At 45.7% G+C, this 21,260-nt stretch overlaps 1 protein-coding gene and 1 long non-coding RNA gene across 5 annotated transcripts in view; one reads left to right on the forward strand and one right to left on the reverse strand.

Moving 5' to 3' along the window:
• Positions 1–1,625: 1,625 nt before the first annotated feature.
• The window catches only part of LOC133231424 (uncharacterized), a 30,696-nt gene continuing 11,061 nt past the window's right edge, over positions 1,626–21,260 (forward strand). Inside the window, exon 1 of the long non-coding RNA XR_009731135.1 lies at positions 1,626–2,497. This is a non-coding gene — a long non-coding RNA (uncharacterized LOC133231424). The remainder of the gene's footprint in view (positions 2,498–21,260) is intronic.
• Positions 11,819–21,260, reverse strand: part of LOC133231397 (uncharacterized) — a 36,495-nt gene continuing 27,053 nt past the window's right edge. For 3 of the 4 annotated variants that reach the window (XM_061389678.1, XM_061389677.1, XM_061389676.1), the window contains one exon: positions 11,819–13,775. In XM_061389678.1, the coding sequence (XP_061245662.1) occupies positions 13,733–13,775 (43 nt within the window). In that variant the 3' untranslated portion in view covers positions 11,819–13,732. The remainder of the gene's footprint in view (positions 13,776–21,260) is intronic. The other variant, XR_009731124.1, reaches the window with a different exon arrangement.

Below are 21,260 nucleotides of genomic sequence, written 5' to 3' on the forward strand. Positions count from 1 at the left end.
CTGGACAAAACTCAAGGTCTCCTATGTTTCACAGAAACCCTTCGGGAGAAAAGCTGACTTAGGTGCTTACTTACCTCCCAGGCTTCCTGAGTTTACTGCATTTTCGGCCTCTGTAGAAATATTTCTATTTATTCCAGCTCAGTAATGTTTATTTTCTGGTTTTTTTTTTGTTTGTTTGTTTTTTACAAAATATTTAATCCACAAATTTAGTCTTTTCAAATAGGAAAGCTATGTAGGCTACCTAGTCAGCTGATGGCCATCCTACCTTGCAAGTATGGCTTTTATCCTTTTTTGGTCAGGTTTTATAATATTTACTTTCTGTTCTGCAAATATAATCCCTGCAGTTATGCCCTCTTATTGATGTATTTAAATGGCTCATCTTTAACTTATCACGGCTCCTTCCCTATCATCTTTTTTATTCATCTCTCTAGGATGTTTTTCAGAAAGGGCTCATAACTGCTTCATTATAATCCCTGAATCTTTTATTTTTGAAACTCTTCTGTAGCCTTCAAAACTGAAAGCATATCTTGGCCGGATATTTCTTTCTCTCATACTTTTGTGGACGTTGCTGATTTTTGTATTGGTCAGAGTTCTCCAGAGACTCAGTAGCATGAATATGTATGTGTATATGTATATATTTCGGAGGCTGAAAATGGATGATTTTCATGATCATCCACTTGCAAGTTGGATACCCAAGAAAAATAGGGGTGTAATTCAGCCCAAGTTCAAAGGCCTGAGAAGATTAGATGACATGTCCCAGCTCAACCAACTGAGGCTGGAAAGAAAAGGGGTGAATTTCTCCTTCCTCCAACTTTTGTTCTATTCAAGCCTTTGATGGATTGAATGATGCCCACCCACACTGGGGAGTGCCATCTACTTTACTGGGTCTACCAGTTCAAATGCTAATCTCATCAAGAACACCTTTACAGACACATTCAGAAATAATATTGAACCTGGGCACTTCGTGGTCAGTCAAGTTGACACAAAATAATCATGACCAGTCCACCCCTTTTCAATTTGTACCCCAATGCATCTCTTTAAACCATATTTAATCTCCAAATAAAGATAATAACAAGATCATAATTCCATGATACAACTGTCATGTGTACAGCTGAAAATACACTAACCCCTTCCCTGGCAAAAGAGCTAAAGTCCTTGAGTGGTATTTACTCTTCTTGTTATGTCCTAACTTAAATACTATGATGTAAAATTAATAATACTTAAAAGCTATGATAGCTTCCCTGATAGCTCAGTTGGTAAAGAATCTGCCTGCAATGTAGGAGACCCCGGTTCAATTTCTGGGTCAAAAAAGATGTGCTGGAGAAGGGATAGGCTACCCTCTCCAGTATTCTTGGGCTTCCCTTATGGCTCAGCTGGTAAAGAATCCACCAGCAATGTGGGAGAAATGGGTTTGATCCCTGGGTTGGGAAGATGCCCTGGAGAAGGGAAAGACTACCCACTCCAGTATTCTGGCCTGGAGAATTCCATGGACTGTATAGTCCATGGAGATGCAAAGAGTTGGACACGACTGAGCAACTTTCACTTGTCACTTAAAAGCTATGATGTAAAGTCAGTACATCTTCAGTTACATGATAAGGCAATAAGAGAGGAAAGAAAACAGAGATACACATACAAACACATATTCATCAAAAAATAAAATATTCACAACAGTTATAGCTATAACTAGCCATGTGTTCATGCAAAGTCGCTCAGTGTTCATAGCTGGCATTTATAACTACCTTCTTCTAACCATTCTGTAATGTCTACCTTCAGCAAGCACCTCAGGTAGTTATGATTCTTTACTTGGTGGGATGACCCAAACCTTCATTTTTGAATATTTTTATTTATCTATCATATTTATTTATTTATTTTGCCACACCACACAGCTTATGAGATCTTAGTTGCCTGACTAGGGATTGAATCTGGCAGTGAAAGCTCTGAGTCTTAACCACTGGACCACCAGAGAAGTCCCCAAACCCTCATTCTTGAAGGGTTTTAGACCATTACTAATCCTTCCTCCGTTGGATTGTTGTCATTTTCCATTGACTTTAATTGCAGGACATGGTGATACTAAGAGATGCCCACACACACTCTTCCTTACCTCCACTGTCGATAGTAGTCCAATTTCTGCTTGGCAGTCAGGATCTATCACTCTAGCCAGCCAACATCATAACTCCCTTCTTTGCCTGTTGAGTCATGAGATGCCCAAAGTGGCTGGGTGGCAGTCTTAACATCAAGTGCAATGAAATCTTTATTGTGTCTCCTGGTGGAAGCATCCTTCCCTCTGGAAGAAGGCCTCTAGGTCAGCAGAGCATAAAGTCACAGGAACAGGAAGCAAAAATCTTGCTGATGAGTCATTAGGGGAAATAGGGTGCCACTCCCTTGATTCCTGGACCCATGAATCCTGGCTATCAGAGAATCAGCACCATATATCTAATGCTGATTCAGAGCACACACAGCCTCCTAGAGAACCTTGCCCCAGTCCTGGAACTGTGAAGTGAGTTCTTCTTTTTCTTTTCTTAATTGTATTATTTATTTTTGCCTGTGCTGGTTTGTGGCTGTGTGAGGGCTTTTCTCGAGTTGTGGTGAATGAAGGGCTACCCTCTAGTTGTGATGTGTGGGCTTCTCATTGCAGTGGCTTCTCTTGTTGCAGAGCAACAGCAGTAATTGTGGTGCATGGGCTTAGTTTCCCCAGGGCATGTAGGATCTTAGTTCCTGGACCAGTGATTGAACCCATGTCCCCCGCATTGGCAGGCAGATTCTTTACCACTAGATCACCAGGGAAGTTCCCCACCATAGTTTTAAACTCATCTGACTCTGGTTTCCATGCTTGCTCTGTCTCTTCAAACTGTTTTAACTTTTAGTATGCCTTGTAAATTGTTGCTGAAAGCCAGATAAGATGCACTGGGTAAAAGGAATTGCTATAAACGAGGCTTCAGTGATGTTGCCTTGAAGTCTGTGGGTAGGGGAAGAGAAGCATTCTACAGCCTATGAGTAGGACTCACTATTTTAGTTAGCCGATGCCCTGGGCGGCAAACTTCACAGGTGTTTCTCCAGTTTTGGGGATGGGGTTGTTAGAGAGCGCTGCTGCTGCTAAGTCGATTCAGTCATGTCTAACTCTGTGCAACCCCATAGACGACAGCCCACCAGGCCCTCCATCCACGGGATTTTCCAGGCAAGAATACTGGAGTGGGGTGCCATTGCCTTCTACAGTTAGAGAGCGCTAGGATTGGGTATTTCCTTTCTCCCAGGTGGGTTAGGCTCTGGTAAAATAGCTTCTCTTGAGGGCAGATCTCATTAAGAAGAACAGAATATTCTGAGGGTGTCTCAAAATGGCTGCTTTTCCTCTCCTCCTGACAGAAGCAGATTTTTCTCTGATCTTCACTTTAAGAATCTGGTGGAGTTCCTGGAGGTAAAACTCACAAAGAAAGGGCCACTCCATCTAAGCCTGGGCCCCCTGGAGTTTTAAACCCTTAGGTTTGTCCACACTGAGCCTCCAGTAATTCAATGGCCAGGAGTGTTTTGTTTGTCTTTCTTTAAAATTTTGGCTGCATTGTTCAGCATGCAGAATCTTAGTTACCGTACAAGGATTGCACTTGTGCCCCCTGCAGTGGAAGCGTGGAATCTTAAATTCTGGACCGCCAGTGTTTTGATATTCCGACCCTAATGGGGTTCTAGTGGAGGCGTCTGTTCACATGTTTCTGCTCTGGTTAAGTTGTAATTCTTTGTATGTTCCTGTCTCTCCCCAACTGGGAGGGTGGGCAGGCAGAGGTTTATGCTCTGACCCCAATTCTCTAATGGATCTAAAAAACGGTGTTGATTCATTTTGTTCAGCTTTCTACTCTTTAGGATGGAGTGACAACTTCCAAGCTCCTTACATGCCAGACAGGAAACTGGAAGTCTCTCTCTCTTTTTAAATGACAGCTTTACTGAGATATAATTCATATATAACAAAACTCACCCTTTTAGACTGTAAAATTCAGAGGTTTTTAGGATATTCACAAAGTTGTGCAATCCTCTCTGTTTTGTTGTGCTCAGTTGTGTCCAGCTGTTTGCGACCCCATGGACTGCAGCCTGCCAGGCTTCTCTGTCCATGGGGATTCTGCAGGCAAGAATACTGGAGTGGGTTGCCATTTCCTACTCCAGGGGATCTTCCCGACCCAGGAAGATCATATCTGTTGCATCTCCTGCGTTGGTAGGCAGATTCTTTACCACTGAGCCACCTGGGAAGTCCTTCAGATCAGATCAGATCAGTGGCTCAGTTGTGTCCGACTCTTTGCGACCCCATGAATCGCAGCACGGCAGGCCTCCCTGTCCATCACCAACTCCCGGAGTTCACTCAGACTCACGTCCATCGAGTCAGTGATGCCATCCAGCCATCTCATCCTCTGTTGTCTCCTTCTCCTCCTGCCCCCAATCCCTCCCAGCATCAGAGTCTTTTTCCAATGAGTCAACTCTTCACATGAGGTGGCCAAAGTACTGGAGTTTCAGCTTTAGCATCATTCCTTCCAAAGAAATCCCAGGATTGATTGCCTTCAGAATGGACTGGTTGGATCTCCTTGCAGTCCAAGGGACTCTCAAGAGTCTTCTCCAACACCACAGTTCAAAAGCATCAATTCTTCAGCGCTCAGCCTTCTTCACAGTCCAACTCTCACATCCATACATGACCACAGGAAAAACCATAGCCTTGACTAGACGGACCCTTGTTGCCAAAGTAATGTCTCTGCTTTTGAATATGCTATCTAGGTTGGTCATAATTTTCCTTCCAAGGAGTAAGCGTCTTTTAATTTCATGGCTGCAGTCACCATCTGCAGTGATTTTGGAGCCCAGAAAAATAAAGTCTGACACTGTTTCCACTGTTTCCCCATCTATTTGCCATGAAGTGGTGGGACCGGATGCCATGATCTTCGTTTTCTGAATGTTGAGCTTACCACTATCTAATTTCAAAACATTTCATCACTTCAAAAAGAAACCCCATTATCAATTGCTCCCATTCCCTCCTCCACCTCACCTTACCCAACCACTGCTTTAAGTCTCTATAGATTTGCCTATTCTTGAAATTTCATATAAATTGAATCATACACTATGTGGTGGTTAGCTTCTTTTATGTAGCATAATGTTTTCAAGGCTCATCCATATGGTAACACGTATCAGTACTTCATTTCTTTTTATGGTAGACTAATACTCCATTGTAGAACCGTACCACATTTTAGGTATCAGTTCATCAGTGTATGGACATTTCCGTTGTTTTCACTTGGGGGCTATAAGGAATAATGCTGCTATGAACATTCGTGGACAGATTTTTGTGTGAACATGTTTTTGATTTTCTGGGATATATACCTGAGAATGGACTATGTGAAACTCTTGTGTTTCAACATTTTGAGGAACAATACTTACTGGTCATTTGTACATCTTCTTTAGAGAAATGTCTGTTTAAACCCTTTGCCCATCTTTAAATTCAGTTGTTTGTCTTTTTATGATTGGGTTGTAAGAGCTCTTTCTTCTGGATACAGTCTCAGAGCCATGATTTGCAAATAATGGGTTGTCTTTTCACTTTTTTCCTGGTATTCTTTCAAGCTAAAAAGTGATTAAATTTGATAAAGTCCAATTTATCGAATTAGTTTTTCTTTAACTGTTTTCCTTTTGGTTTCATATCTCAGAAATCGTTGCCTAATTCAAGGTCACAAAGACATAGGCCTATTTTTTCTTCTAAGAGTGTTATAGTTTTAGCTCTTACATTTAGATCTATGGTCTATTTGGGATTAACTTTTGTGAATAGTGTGAAGTAGGGATCTAACCTCATTTTTTTAAAGTTGGAGTATAGTTGCTTTGCCATGTTGTGTTAGTTTCTGCTGTGAATCAGCGATACATATACATACAATCCTCTTTTTTGGGTTTTCTTCCCATTTAGGTCACCACCTTCATTCTTTTACATGTGACACTCCAGCTGTCTTAGCAGTATTTGTTGAAAACACAATTGACTTGGCATCCTTGTTACAAACTGGTTGGGCATAAATGTAGGGATTTCAGATCAGATCAATAGCTCAGTCATGTCCGACTCTTTGCAACCCCATGAATCACAGCACGCCAGGCCTCCCTGTCCAACACCAACTCCTGGAGTTCACTCAGATTCACATCCATCGAGTCAGTGATGCCATCCAGCCATCTCATCCTCTGTCATCCCCTTCTCCTCCTGCCTCCAATCCCTCCCAGCATCAGAGTCTTTTCCAATGAGTCAACTCTTAGCATAAGGTGGCCAAAGTACTGGAGTTTCAGCTTCAGCATCATTCCTTCGAAAGAAATCCCAGGATTGATTGCCTTCAGAATGGACTGGTTGGATCTCCTTGCAGTCCAAGGGACTCTCAAGAGTCTTCTCCAACACCACAGTTCAAAAGCATCAATTCTTCAGTGCTCAGCCTTCTTCACAGTCCAACTCTCACATCCATACATGACCACAGGAAAAACCATAGCCTTGACTAGACGAACCTTTGTTAGCAAAGTAATGTTTCTGCTTTTGAATATGCTATCTAGGTTGGTCATAACTTTCCTTCCAAGGAGTAAGCGTCTTTTAATTTCATGGCTGCAGTCACCATCTGCAGTGATTTTGGAGCCCAGAAAAATAAAGTCTGACACTGTTTCCACTGTTTCCCCATCTATTTGCCATGAAGTGATGGGGCCGGATGCCATGATCTTCGTTTTCTGAATGTTGAGCTTTAAGCCAACTTTTTCACTCTCCACTTTCACTTTCATCAAGAGGCTTTTGAGTTCCTCTTCACTTTCTGCCATAAGGGTGGTGTCTTCTGCATATCTGAGGTTACTGATATTTCTCCCGGCAATCTTGATTCCAGCTTGTGCTTCTTCCAGTCCAGCATTTCTCATGATGTACTCTGCATATAAGTTAAATAAGCAGGGTGACAATATACAGCCTTGACATACTCCTTTTCCTATTTGGAACCAGTCTGTTGTTCCATGTCCAGTTCTAACTGCTGCTTCCTGACCTGCATACACATTTCTCAAGAGGCAGGTCAGGTAGTCTGGTAATCCCATCTCTTTCAGAATTTTCCACAGTTTATTGTGATCCACACAGTCAAAGGCTTTGGCATAGTCAATAAAGCAGAAATAGATGTTTTTCTGGAACTCTCTTGCTTTTTCCATGATCCAGCGGATGTTGGCAATTTGATCTCTAGCTCCTCTGCCTTTTCTAAAACCAGCTTGAACGTCAGGAAGTTCACGGTTCACATATTGTTGAAGCCTGGCTTGGAGAATTTTGAGCATTACTTTACGAGTGTGTGAGATGAGTGCAATTGTGCGGTAGTTTGAGCATTCTTTGGCATTGCCTTTCTTCGGGATTGGAATGAAAACTGACCTTTTCCAGTCCTGTGGCCACTGCTGAGTTTTCCAAATTTGCTTGCATATTGAGTGCAGCACTTTCACAGCATCATCTTTCAGGATTTGGAATAGCTCAACTGGAATTCCATCACCTCCACTAGCTTTGTTCGTAGTGATGCTTTCTAAGGTCCACATGAAATGAGGTTCGTGGCATTGTACAGGAGACAGGGATCAAGACCATCCCCATGGAAATGAAATGCAAAAAAGCAAAATGGCTGTCTGGGGAGGCCTTACAAATAGCTGTGAAAAGAAGAGAAGCGAAAAGCAAAGGAGGAAAGGAAAGATATAAACATCTGAATGCAGAGTTCCAAAGAATAACAAGAAGAGATAAGAAAGCCTTCTTCAGCGATCAATGCAAAGAAATAGAGGAAAACAAAAGAATGGGAAAGACTAGAGATGTCTTCAAGAAAATCAGAGATAGCAAAGGAAAATTTCATGCAAAGATGGGTTTGATAAAGGACAGAAATGGTATGGACCTAACAGAAGCAGAAGATATTAAGAAGAGCTGGCAAGAATACACAGAAGAACTGTACAAAAAAGATCTTCATGACCCAGATAATCACGATGGTGTGATCACTGACCTAGAGCCAGACATCCTGGAATGCACCTTGCTAATTCTTACTCATTTTTTTGTGGTTGCTCTTGTTAAAATGTATTTTCTTTCTTTCTTTTCATTTTTGCCTGTGTTGGGGCTTCGTTGCTGCTCAGGCTTTCTCTAGTTGCAGAGAGCGAGGGCTGCTCTCTAGCTGTGGTGCCAGGGCCTCTCGTTGCAGTCATTTCTCTTGTTGCCCAGCGTGGGCTATAGAACGAGTGGGCTTCAGTAGTTGCGGCTGCTGCTGCTAAGTCGCTTCAGTCGTGTCCGACTCTGTGGGACCCCGGAGACAGCAGCCCACCAGGCTCCCCCGTCCCTGGGATTCTCCGGGCAAGAACACTGGAGTGGGTTGCCATTTCCTTCTCCAATGCACGAAAGTGAAAACTGAAAGTGAAGTCGCTTAGTCGTGTTGGACTCTTAGCGACCCCGTGGACTGAAGCCTGCCAGGCTCCTCCGTCCATGGAATTTTCCAGGCAAAAGAGTACTGGAGTGGGGTGCCATTGCCTTCTCCAGTAGTTGTGGCACTTGGGCTCAATAATTAAATTTTGCAGGCTCTAGAGCACTGGCTCAATAGTTATGGCTCACAGCTCAGTTGCTCCACGGCACATGGGATCTCCTCAGAGCAGGGATCGAGACTGTGTCTCCTGCATTGGCAGACGGATTCTTTACCACGAGCCACCAGAGGAGCTGCCTGACTCATTTTTAACAAGTCAAATCAAACATCTTCCTCAGTGGTGCCTTCCCGACCATCCTGCCTCCCTCTGCACCCAATTAGTTAAGGCTTTTGTAATGTCATCTCCAATCCTGGTTCACAACCCTCTGTGTGTAATTATTTACCTCCCTCCTGCTCCATGTCTGACTCTGTAGACTCAAACCCTCTGAAGTCACTGTAGCATTTGAGTGCCCTGTACCTGGGTCCCTGTAGGATATCCTCAGCTCTTTTTTTTTTTTTCTCTTTTTTTGGTGCAGGATCTTGGTTCCCCAACCGGGGTGGAACCTGCACCCTTGGCAGTGAAAATTTAGAGTCCTAACCACTGGACCGCCAGGGAATTCCCAGCTGCTGCCCTTTTGAGGGAAGGTTTTCTTTGTGGTGCTCGTTTTGCCTTTCTAGGGTGACCAGATCATCTCTATTTCCCTGGCGCTGGAAGTCCGGGGTCCCAAGGAACACCTCAGTCCCAGGCAATGTGGGTGGTTGGTCAGCTGACCGTTCGTGCTCCGGGACAGGTTTGGGTCCTGGGTGGAGGCTCTTGCGCCCAGGCCTGAGTCCTTGTCATGCTCCTCAGCTCTCCCCGGAGTCTGTGAACCTGACTCCTCCTCCGTGTCTGTAGAAAGCAGAGTCTGTGCTCCACTGACCACGGGGGTTTCCTGGTGACCCTGTCGCCACCTCACTGCCACTTACCAGGCTCCAAGGTCTGCAAGAGACAGAATCCAAGAGGCAGAATTCCTATACACCTCTTGTTCTCCTTGACAGCCCGGGCCAAACCCAGAGGCAGAGAGTCAGCGAGAGGTCAGGGCTCATCACTGACGTCCAGGCTGCACCTACCAGACTGTGCTGCAGGCCACATGGAGGGCTTTTTAAGAACTACCCATGATTCTTGCTCTCAAAGCTTCATGAGGAGGTCAATTCCTTTTTTTTATTTCTACTTAAAAAAATTTTTTTTAATTTAAATTGAAGTATAGTTGACTTACAATGTTGTGTTAATTACTGCTGTACAGCAAAGTGAGTCAGTCATATATATATATATGTATATATTCTTTTTTATATTCTTTTCATTATGATTTATCATAGGATATTGAACATGGTTCCCTGTGCTATACAATAGGACTTTTTTGTTTATCCGTTCTATATATAATAGTCCCCATTTGCAAACCCTCCCCTCCCACACCATCCATCCCCAAGCCCCATCTGCTGTGGCCACCACCAGCCTGTTCTCCATGTCTGTGATTCTGTTTCTGTTTCATTGACAGGCTCGTTTCTGTCATATTGTGTCATGTTTTAGACTCCACATGTAGGTGATATCATATGGTCTTTGTCTTTCTCTTTATGACTTGTTTTACTTAGTATGACCATCTCTGGTTGCATCCATGTTGCAGCACATGGCATTCTTTCATTCTTTTTGAGGGCTGAGTTATATTCCATTGTGTATATGTACTGTATCTTCTTTATCCATTCATCTGTCAGTAGACATTTAGGCTGTTTCCTTGTCTTGGCTATTGTGAATACTACTGCTAGGAACATAGGGGTACATGTATCTTTTTGAATTGTAGCTTTGTCCAGATATGTGCCCAGGAGTGAGCTTGTGGGATCATCTGATGCTTCTATTATTAGTTTTCTGAGGACCCTCCATACTGTTTTCCACAACAGCGTAGGAGGGTTCCCTTTTCTCCACATCCTCTCCAGCATTTTGCTATTTATAGACTTTTTAATGATGGCCATTCTAATTGGTGTTGTACCTCATTTTAGTTTCAATCATATTTCTTAAAAAATCAGGAATGTTGAGCATCTTTTCATGTGCCTGTAGCCATCTGTCTTCTTGGAGAACTGTCTTTTTAGATCTTCTACACATTTGTGAATAAAGTTGTTTGCTTTTTGTTGTTGAATTGTGAGCTGTTTATTTATTTTGGAGATTATGCTCTTGTCAGTCTCATCATGCAAATATTTTTCCCATTCTGTAGGCTGTCTTTTTGTTCTGCTTATGATTTCCCTTACTGTGCAAAAGCTTGTAAGTTTAATTAGGATCCATTCGTTTATTTTTGTTTTTATTCCTATTGCCTTGGGAGTCTGACCGGGAGGTCAGTTCTTTACCCAACCTGCTAGCAGGATCTCAGGGGAAATGTCTCCATGGATTGATCCTAAGACCAAGAGCAGAAGTTTCCTGAGCAGTTGGTTGGTTATTAATCTCAGAGACTCTCAGAACCGTGTTATTGAGTGAGTCATCCTTCCTTCATCAGCTGCGGGGATGTCTGGAGCACACTTGTGTTCCACTCCCCCAATGCAAAGCATTTAGGACATCGTGGTCCCCACTTTGTCCTTGTTCCTGGTGTGTGATGGCCCCACCTTGCTATTTCATTCCTCTTTCCCCTTCTTTGCTTTGTTGACGTAAAATTACATCCAGTGAAAATGCACACATCTTACGCATACAACTGGATGAGTTTTGACAACTCAAATGTTGACACCCATGTACCAACGCCCAAATCAAGAAAAAGCACATTTCTATCACCCAGAAAGTCTACTCATATTTCTTTATGGCCAACTTCTCACCCTGAAACTATCTTTCCCTGCTTTTAATACATTCTCTTACTGTTTTTCATGTAGTCTCCCCCACCCCCACTGGTTGTAGTCACTTTATATACGTATTTTTTATTTTTATTTCCTTTTTGGTTGTGCCACAAGGCAAGTGGGATCTTAGTTCCCTGACTGGGGACCGATTCCAAGCCCCTTGCAGTGAAAGTATAGAGTCCTAATCACTGGACCGCCAAGGAAGTGCCCATGGAGTCTTTTGAATATCTTACATCTTCCCTTGCAATGAGAAAGAGCATGAGTAAGGAGGGTATTGTAATGAGGGAGATGTCCCAGCCCTGGCTCAATATTGTACAGAGCTTCCCTCCCACCTGGGAGAATGACAGAGCGTAGAGTGCTGAAGAAGCTCGGATCCCACCATCTGAGGCCTACTGACCACATCCAGGTTCCCTGCAGGCCCTCCTCCCCTCTGTGTGTCTGGAAGCCTCCTCCGTGTGGTGCTGCCCAGCCTTGGGGTGCTTCCCAGGACTCCTCCTCGTGGGTGACTTGTCTTTGTTCACTGTCTCCCCCATTGCTAACCATCATGGATGCTCCCCTTCCTTCAACCCAGCCCCAAACTAGTCTTCACATTTCATCCTGCAAACCAGTGCCTGCCACTGTGCTGAGTGAGGGAGACACTCAGACAAGGCTGAGATGGTTTCGGCCCTCTGGGAAGTGAGGGGCTTGCTCACGCATACATGGAGAAGTCACCTCACAATACAAGACTGCATGTGACCTCAGGAGAGGAGAATTACTGTGCATTTATGCACACGAACGTCTGCAGCAGTCTAAGGTCCTCGAGTTTATTAAGCCATTCAAAAATATTTATTTAATTTTGCTACATGCAAAGCATAGTTCTATAATTTTTTTAGGCCACGTGGCATGTGGGATCTTCATTCCCTGACCAGGGATTGAACCAGCAGCCCCTGCATTGGGAGGGTGGCGTCTTAACCACTGAACCAGGGAAGTCCCCAGGCACAGTTCTAGACACATCAGTAAACTTGAGGTCCCCTGCCCTTGGGGAGCTTGTACTGTCGTGGGAGAAAATACACAATAAATGTGAGAAATCAGTAAATCGTGTAGACTGTGAGAAAGTAACCATTGCTGTGGCAAAAAGGAAAAGAACAGGATCAGGGATCAGGAATTTGGGGCTGCGGGCCTGATGCAGGATTAAATGAGGTGGTCTGGGTAGGTGTCACTGAGCAGGTGAGATTTGAACAAAGACTTGATGGGGGAGGGAGGAAGCCAAGTGGGTATCTAGGAAAGCCCATTCTAGGCCAGGGGTTCTCAGTCTGTGGTGATTCCTCCCTCGTACTCAAGAGACTTTTTGCCAACGTCTGGAGACATTTTTGTTGTCACAACTGTGTGTATGTTTGGGTGCTGCTGGCTTCTCCAAGGGAGAGGCTGTAAACATCCCACAATACACACAGGACAACTCCCACGACAAAGAATTAGCCAGACGGCCAATGGTGCCAAGGTGAGGAAGCTGGTCTGGTAGCGGAAAGAGCCAACGCAAAGGATCTGTGGCAGAAGCATGCCAGGCATCCATAGAACTGCTGGGAACCCATATGGCCGGAGGGAGGAGACAGGAGCCAAGGTGAGAGGCAGGCATGCCAGCTGACATAGGGCAGGGAAGCAAGAGATGACTGACATGAGTCGTCACTGCAGGGTTTGAAGTGGAGGTTGATGTCATCTCACTGAACATGTTAGAGTCTCCATCAGGCTGCTGTGCTGGGAACAGGCTGTGGGACCGAAAGCCAGAGATCTGAGAGCCGGTTTGGACTTTCCCCTCTCTCCTCCCCATCCTCTGCCCCCGCTCTCACTCGCAGCTGCCTCAGAGCAAAAGCAGCAGCTGTGAGATGTGCCCCCCTCCCCCGGCCCCCGCCCCCGTCCTGTCCTTTCCCGGCACAGGGCACAGGCCAAGCCCCAGACAAGAGCTCAGGATTCCCCTCCAGTGCATCCCTTCAGTGCGCAGGCGCATGCCCATGTCTCCCGGATGAGAGAGACACTGCCCAACCAGCCCCAGACGCAGAGCTGGCCTTCAACACAGGAAAGTCTGGGAGAGGGTCACCATCATCAAGTGCCAGCCTTTCATAAATTGAATCTCTTTCTTATGAAAGATCCTAGGGGTTCCCTGTACCTTACCGTATGAATTCTTTATGAGCAGGCATTCCTTTTCCAGATAAAACAGAAGCAAAGATTAAAAATATTTAACAAAAATAACTAAAAAACACCCTCCACTGGCCCTGGAGCCCCTCTTCAGCTACCATCCCCCCTCCTCTCCTCCCTACCCCTTTGCATCAAACCTCATCTTCACCCACTGCAGTCTGGTTTCTGCCTCCCCCACTGCACCCAAACGGTTCTAACCTCTGTGTTGCTAAATCAACACAGTTGACAACCTCCTTGCTCCCTGACACCCGGTCTTCCCCTCCGGCCCTACCTGGGCTCCTCTTCTGGTCTTCTGGAGTTTCTCAGCGGGATCTTAGTCCATGACGGGGATTGAACCCGGGCCTCCTGCATTAGGAGTGTGGAGTCTTAACCACTGGACCGCCAGGGAAGTTCCCAAACAGCCTCTACTTCTCTCTCTCTGGGTGATCTCCTCCCACAGATCCAAATAGCATTTACATTTAAAATATCATTTATAGGGGCTTCCCTGGTGGCTCAGTGGTAAAGAATCTGCCTGCCAATGCAGGAGACAAGGGTTTGATCCCTGGTCGGGGAAGATCTTACATGCCTTGGAGCATTTAAGCTCGTACACCACAACTAGTGAGCCAATGCTCTAGAGCCCAGGAGCCACAGTGACAGCCCATGTGCCGCAACTATTGAAGCCCACACACCAAGAGCCCATGCCCCACAGCAAGAGAAGCCACTGCAGTGAGAAGCCGGAGCACCACAGCTAGAGAGTAGCCCTGGATTGCCACAGCTAGAGAAAAGCCTGAGCAGCAAGGAAGACCCAGCACGGCTTAAATAAATAAATATATTTTTTAAAATATCATTTATAGCATCAGCCTGACTCCAACCTGAAATACCCAAGCACTAGGCTTCCCTGCTTGGGCATCTCATGGGTATTTCAGACCTAGCAGGATGGGATGGAACTCTGTCTCAGACTTGTTCCTCCCTGGAGGTCCCCATCTCAATGCATTGCACTCACATCCACCAGGTGCTTGTTCTGTCTTTATGATTTTGACTACTCTAGGTCAAGACTAGTTGCTGCTTAGCCTCTTGGGGTGATCCTGTTTCTGGCACCAGTCACGCAGGTGAGTTTGGCCATGAACACACAGCATCTTTGTTCTTGTCATCTGCTGTCCCCACACCGCACAGCTGGACGCACAGCAGCTCCTGAACTGACAGGTCAGGTGAATGAAAGCTTCAATTGGGCATTCTTCCTGCTCCCTGAAAAATGGGGCCTGCTCCTCCACTGCAGGGAGAAGCCTGAAATGCTTTTTCAGAATCCTGCCTAGTCAGACTACAGAGTACATTTCTTATATCCAACTACAATTTCCTCTTTGTATAATGAAAATTGCTCTCAATGCTCCTTGCATCCAAATGAAGGCTCAATGACTATTTGTTAGCAGTGAACAGATAGTGATACCTCAGTGATTGTTAGCTGATGAGCGTGAACATGACTTAAGTATAAGCAAAATGTAAAGAAACAAGCCTTAACCTCCACCAAAACGCTAAGGACAAAGCTGCCACCAGCATGGGCATTAGGTCTCATTTGGAAGCCAAGAATCTGATCATCCTGTCTGGGCAATTTCCTACCATAGGCACGTTGCTAGGAGGTAAAGCCTTCCACCCTCAGTAGAGACCCTATGGCCAGAGGTTCACTTTCCCAGCATCCCTTGCAGCTGATGGGGGTGACACATGACCCAGGCTGAGTCAGGTGGACCACTGCCCCCTGAGATTTTGGTTTGAAGGCTAGAGAAACAAAGCCACATGAAGCGTATCCATCTCAGGGCCAGCAGGGGCCTCCAGCGTCCAGGGCCAGTGGTGCTGGCAGTCCTGGCTGTGCATCTGTGTCCTGCAGGGCCTGTGGTGGGCCTGCCCTCAGCAGGCCAGATCCGCAGTGAACGTTGGTCCCTGTCCATGCTGTGACTCCCTTGACTAGGTTTATTTCCTGAGCCTGGCTATCCAACCTTCCTGGAGATTCTGGGAGCCTATGGCCTTCTTTCTGATTGATTTTTGCTGCACCGCACAGCTTGTGGGATCTTAGTTCACCTACCAGGGATCGAATCTGCACCCCCAGCATTGGAAGCTCGGAGTCTTCACTACTGGACCTCCAAGGAAGTCCCCTTATGGCCTTCTGATAAACTCCTTTCCAGCTTGTAAACACCAGGGATGGTTTTTATTGCTTAAAACTCTAATAGCTCGCCACAGACAAGAACTTAAGGGTGAGGTGGAGGCCTTATGTCCTGCTCGTCCGAGAGGCACGCATCAACTCCAGGCTCAGGCTCTGACAGGGGACTCCTCCAGCAGAGCCTGAGCAGGACCCTGAAGTGGTGGGGCCAGAGGCTGAGAAAGTCCTTCCTAGAGTGAGGTCCCCAACCAGCAGTGGAGGCGTAATCAGAAATGCAAATCCCCCTCCCGGATCAACAGAACCAGAGGTGCAGGTGGGGGCTTCCTGGTAGTCCAGTGGTTAAGACCCTGCCTTCCACTGCAGGAGGTGTGGGTTCGATTCCTGGTCAGGGAACTAAGATCCCACATGTCACAGGGTGCAGCCAAAAATTAAAAAAAAAAAAAAATGCTGGTGGTGAGTCCCAGCAATTGACACTTTAAGGAGCCCTGTAAGTGACTCAGATGTACCCTAAAACTTACCCTGGAACTTCAAGGAGGAGCCATGTGCAGCAGAAAAAGCATCAGATAGAAACCAGAGACCTGGTTCTAGCTCTTGACTAGTTGACTTTGGATTCATTTGCCTTTTCTGAGTCTAGTTTCCTTTCATCTATAAAACGGGGCTTGTGACATCACCACAGAGGCTTTTTGTGAGGATCAAATTAAATAACACTGTACACATACAGTGCCAAGCCTGATAACGGGCCCCAGGAGAGGCCCAGGAAACGCCAGCCGTCACTGTGCAGAATGGTTGCAACTCATTCTCTTGGTAGACATCTGTGCAAATTTGGGCGGGGCCCCTAGTGTCTCAGCCTCTTTTTCTCTCTGTAACATGCAGATAACAACCCTCACCTAGGCTGGTTTGGAGAATCAAGGAAGATAAAATATGAAAGGAATGTTTTGTCCAAATTGAAACATGAAACTGTGAAAACGCAAAATGAAATAAAGTTCAAATATATTCTACCTAGGGGACGTCCCTGATGGTCCAGTGTCTAAGATTACACGCTCGCACTGCGGGGTTTGATCCCTGATCAGGGAACTAGATCCCACATGCCACAGCTAAAGATTTTGAATGCCACAACAAAAATTGGAGGTCCTGTGTGCCACAACTAAAACCTGGTGCAGCCAAATAAATAAATAAAAATTTAAAAAATAAACCAAAAGTATTCCACCTAGACAGCAACACACCAACACAAGGTGAGGAAGGGCTTACTTAGGGGTTTCTCATGAGGCCTGGGCTCCCACTGTGGGTGGAGGCTACATTAGGCATGGAGGATCCTGCAGTGAACTGGCAGAAATAGTCTCTGCCCTTGAAATTGTTCATAATTTAACTTTCAACTCATTCAGGCCAGAATGTCATATTTCGACAGTAAAATATTTATGTAGAGTTATGCCAAAGAATTGATGCTTTTGAACTGTGGTGTTGGAGAAGACTTTTGAGAGTCCCTTGGACTGCAAGGAGATCCAACCAGTCCATTCTGAAGGAGATCAGCCCTGGGATGTCTTTGGAAGGAATGATGCTCAAGCTGAAACTCCAGTACTTTGGCCACCTCATGTGAAGAGTTGACTCATTGGAAAAAGACTCTGATGCTGGGAGGGATTGGGGGCAGGAGGAGAAGGAGACGACAGAGGATGAGATGGCTGGATGGCATCACTGACTCGATGGACGTGAGTCTGAGTGAACTCCGGGAGTTGGTGATGAACAGGGAGGCCTGGCGTGCTGCGATTCATGTGGTTGCAAAGAGTCAGACCCGACTGAGTTATGTGTGTGTGTTAGTCACTTAGTTGTGCCCAAATTCTTTGTGATTCCATGGACAATAGCCCACCAGGCTCCTCTGTCCATGGAATTATCCAGGCAAGAATTACTGGAGTGGGTTGCCATTCCCTTCTACAGGGGATTCTCCCAACCCAGGGATCGAACCAGTGTCTCCTGCATTGCAGGCAGATTCTTTATTGTCTGAGCCACCAGGGGAGCCCAACATATTTATATATACACACATGTATATTTATATATATTCATACATATGTGCTTGTATGTGCTCAGTCGCTTCAGTCATGTCTGACTCTCTGCAACCCCGCCAGGCTCCTCATTCCATGGGATTCTCTAGGCAAAAAGACTGGAGGGAGTTGTCGTGGCCTCCTCCAGGAGATCTTCCTGACCTAGGAATCAAACCCGCATCATCTCCTGCATTGCAGGTGGATTCTTTACCCACTGGGCCACCTGAGATAACATATAAACCTTTGTCTCTCTGCATGCGAGTGTCAAATTTGTGAGGGTATATATAATTACATAGACGAGTTAGATTTAAACTGAAGAAAGATTTGGAAACACAGATTTTAAAAACTGTGGTGCCAATTCTTTCCTTACTGTATTCATTTGTTTAGACCAGATGACACATACACATGGCTATAGAAATCTATGGCAAAAATTCTCTCTCACCGCAGACGCTCAGATTCCCAGCTCTTCTGCTGCAGGGAGAACCCTGGTACCAATCTCCTGTGTTTCCTTCTAGAAACATAGGCTGCGCTTATGCAAGTTACGTGTGTGTGTGTTTACATGTGTGTTTCCATATTTGCTCTTTTAATGATATATAATAGAGCTTGTTCCTTAAGCAGCTGCACGTGTAAATTAGGTTTTGTCCACGATATCTTGACCTCAAGCAATTCAGTTCAGTTCAGTTGCTCAGTTGTGTCCGACTCTTTGTGACCCCATGGACAGCAGTACGCCAGGCTTCCCTGTCCATCACCAGCTCCTGGAGCTTGTTCAGGCTCATGTCCATCGAGTTTTTGCAAGCAATTCTTCGACAACAAAACACACTGCTTGAAAGTATGCCATGGACTGCCTTGGGGGTCCAGTGGCTAATACTCTGTACTCCCAATGAGGGGCCGAGGTTTGATCCCCGGTCAGGGAACTAGATCCCACATGCTGCAACCAAGAGTTTGCATGTTGCAACTAAGGATCCGGTTTGCCACAGTGAAGACTGAAGCCCCTACATGTGGTGTGCTCAAACAAATAAATACGTTCAAGAAAAGAATGCCATGATGTGATCCCACTCTCCCCTCTAGCAGGATTCCCCTCACCCACCTGGCTTCAGGCCTGATTTCTTTCAGCACGTTTTACCATTTGAGACTCCAAAAGCTGGACGGTTCATCTGAGGCCTTACCAAAGATCTGAAGCCAGTGAGACCAGAATCCAGGTTTTCCATTTCCAGGCCCACTTCCAGCCAGAGGGTCAATGGCTGTTGGCAGACACCACAAGTGTATTTTTTTGTTTTTGACTGACTGACTCGTGCGTTTACATTTGCCTTCCCCAAAAGGGTCTGAGGTGGCTGCCAACGAAGTATCAGGACTTGTGTTTGCTTTTACCGTTTTCTCCTGCTTGGAGGGAGGCCAGATGGTCTGAGCCATTGCAGCGAAGCTAGAACTGAGTCAAGCTGCAGCTCAGGGCCAAGGCTGAGGTAGGTGCCAAGGGCCAGGGGCCAAACTAGATTGACCATATTAGTTATCAGGTCAATCTCCATGTTGCCAACGTAGCCAAGTCTGAGCCTCAGGCCACAGAGCTAGGCCAGAGAGTGGTGTCCAGAGCACACACCACCCAGGAGCCTGGCCCCCTCCTGACATTCAGTACCATCTGGGCTGAGTCTTACGCTGAGGCAGCTATGAAATGGACGGAGAGCTGAGGATAAAAGTAAAAGCCTTGTGGGGACTTCCCTGGCGGTCCAGTGGTTACAAATCAGCCTTGCAATGCAGGTGATGCAGCTTCGATCCGTGGTTAGGGAGCTAATTTCCTGCAAGCCTTGGTGCAACTAAGCCTGCATGCTCCAGGACCTGAGCACCACAGCAAAAGGTGTGGCACGAGGCAAGGAAGATCCCGTGTGCCCCAACTAAGACCTGATGCAGCCAAATAAAAAAAATTTAAACAACAACAACCATGACCTTATGACAGAAACCCTGAAATAGAGAAGGTACAAAGTCAAAGGCGCAGATGAGAGTCAGGCTAATCATTGCTCATCTAACCTTGGAAGGCTGATCCTTCTTCTCTACTCATCAAATCCTACCCAGTCTTCAAGGCCAGTACTTCTTTCCCCTCCTCTGGGAACTGATGGGACACATAGGGCAAGGGGCCACGTGGGAGTCCCAGGTTTGAATTCTGGTACCTTCACTTCCTGGCAAAATCACTCATTCATACAATGAGTGTCTATGGAGCATCTACTATGCGTGAGGCATTAGCTGGGGTAGGGAAACAAAGATAAATTGATCACAGCCCCTGTACCCATGAAGCTGACAATAGGGAGTCAGATAAGTCAACAGATGAAAATGTGGAGGGACAGTGATGTGATAAGATAAACACAGGCAGCTGGAATTCAGAGCCAGGCCCTAACCGTCAAAGGATGCAGAGGGACCCAAAAGGTCCAGGCAGAATCCTTTGGAGAATTCCCTGGGACCAACCAAGGAAAAGTAGCCATTTATTCAACAAATACATGGAGTGCGTTACTGTGTGCCTGGCAAGAAATAAGGCACTGGAGATACAATGGTCCATAGCACAAAGAACTTCACACTCCAGTGAGGGGATGCCCAATGCATATGAATTTTGCCTGGACTTCCCTGCTGGTCCAGTGGTTAGGACTCCACGCTTCCAACTCAGGGGCCCTGGGTTCGATCCCTGGTTGGGGAACTAATATTCCCACATGTCACATGGGACCACCAAGAAATAAATCAGTTGGGTCAAGTGCAATGATAGAAACACAGCATTGTGATCAAGAGTAATGCTGGGGATGTGAAGGGGATACAACTGTTGGAGGGAGGATGAGGAAGAACCTTGTGGTGTTAGACCGCAAGGAAAAGCGTCATAGGAATTTATTATATGGTATGTATCCTATCTATGTCTGATAAAGGGTCTAGAAACAGTAGTATTTCCCAAACTGCTGACTTTACTTTGTGCTTAGATCTTGGTTTCTCATAGACCTCTCTGTGATAGGAAACAGAGTTCTTTGAAGAACTCCCAGGGCTGGTAGAGAGGAAGTACAAAGGGCACCTGGAAGAGAGAGGTGCGGGGGGTGGGGAGAAGAAAGAGAAAGGGGAGGAGAAGGCGAAGAGGAAGAGAATAAGGACAACAAGAAGGAAAGGCTCAAAAACTAAAGAGGGTTCAGGGATCAAATGAAAAATCTCCCACTGGATGAATCTGGACAATATAAATATTGAAATGGAGGATGACTTAATAGGTTATAATACATGAAACAATACGTAACTAATGGGCACATGGTTATCCTAAAACTAAAGACAAATAAGTTGGGGGAAAGAGAATTTATAGTATACTGTAGTCTATAAATACAGAGGGACAATTATGAAGTCCACGTCTTTAAACCAACCTAGTAATAATTGTGGCACCCCACTCCAGTACTCTTGCCTGGAAATCCCATGGATGGAGGAGCCTGGTGGGCTGCAGTCCATGGGGTCGCTAGGAGTTGAACACGACTGAGCGACTTCACTTTCACTTTTCCCTTTCGTGCATTGGAGAAGGAAATGGCAACCCACTCCAGTGTTCTTGCCTGGAGAATCCCAGGGATGGCTGAGCCTGGTGGGCTGCTGTCTGTGGGGTTGCACAGAGTTGGACACGACTGAAGCAACTTAGCAGCAGTAGCAGTAATAATTGATTCAGGCAAGAAT

This window comes from Bos javanicus, chromosome 19 (assembly GCF_032452875.1).
Source record: "Bos javanicus breed banteng chromosome 19, ARS-OSU_banteng_1.0, whole genome shotgun sequence".
Taxonomy (NCBI): domain Eukaryota; kingdom Metazoa; phylum Chordata; class Mammalia; order Artiodactyla; family Bovidae; genus Bos; species Bos javanicus.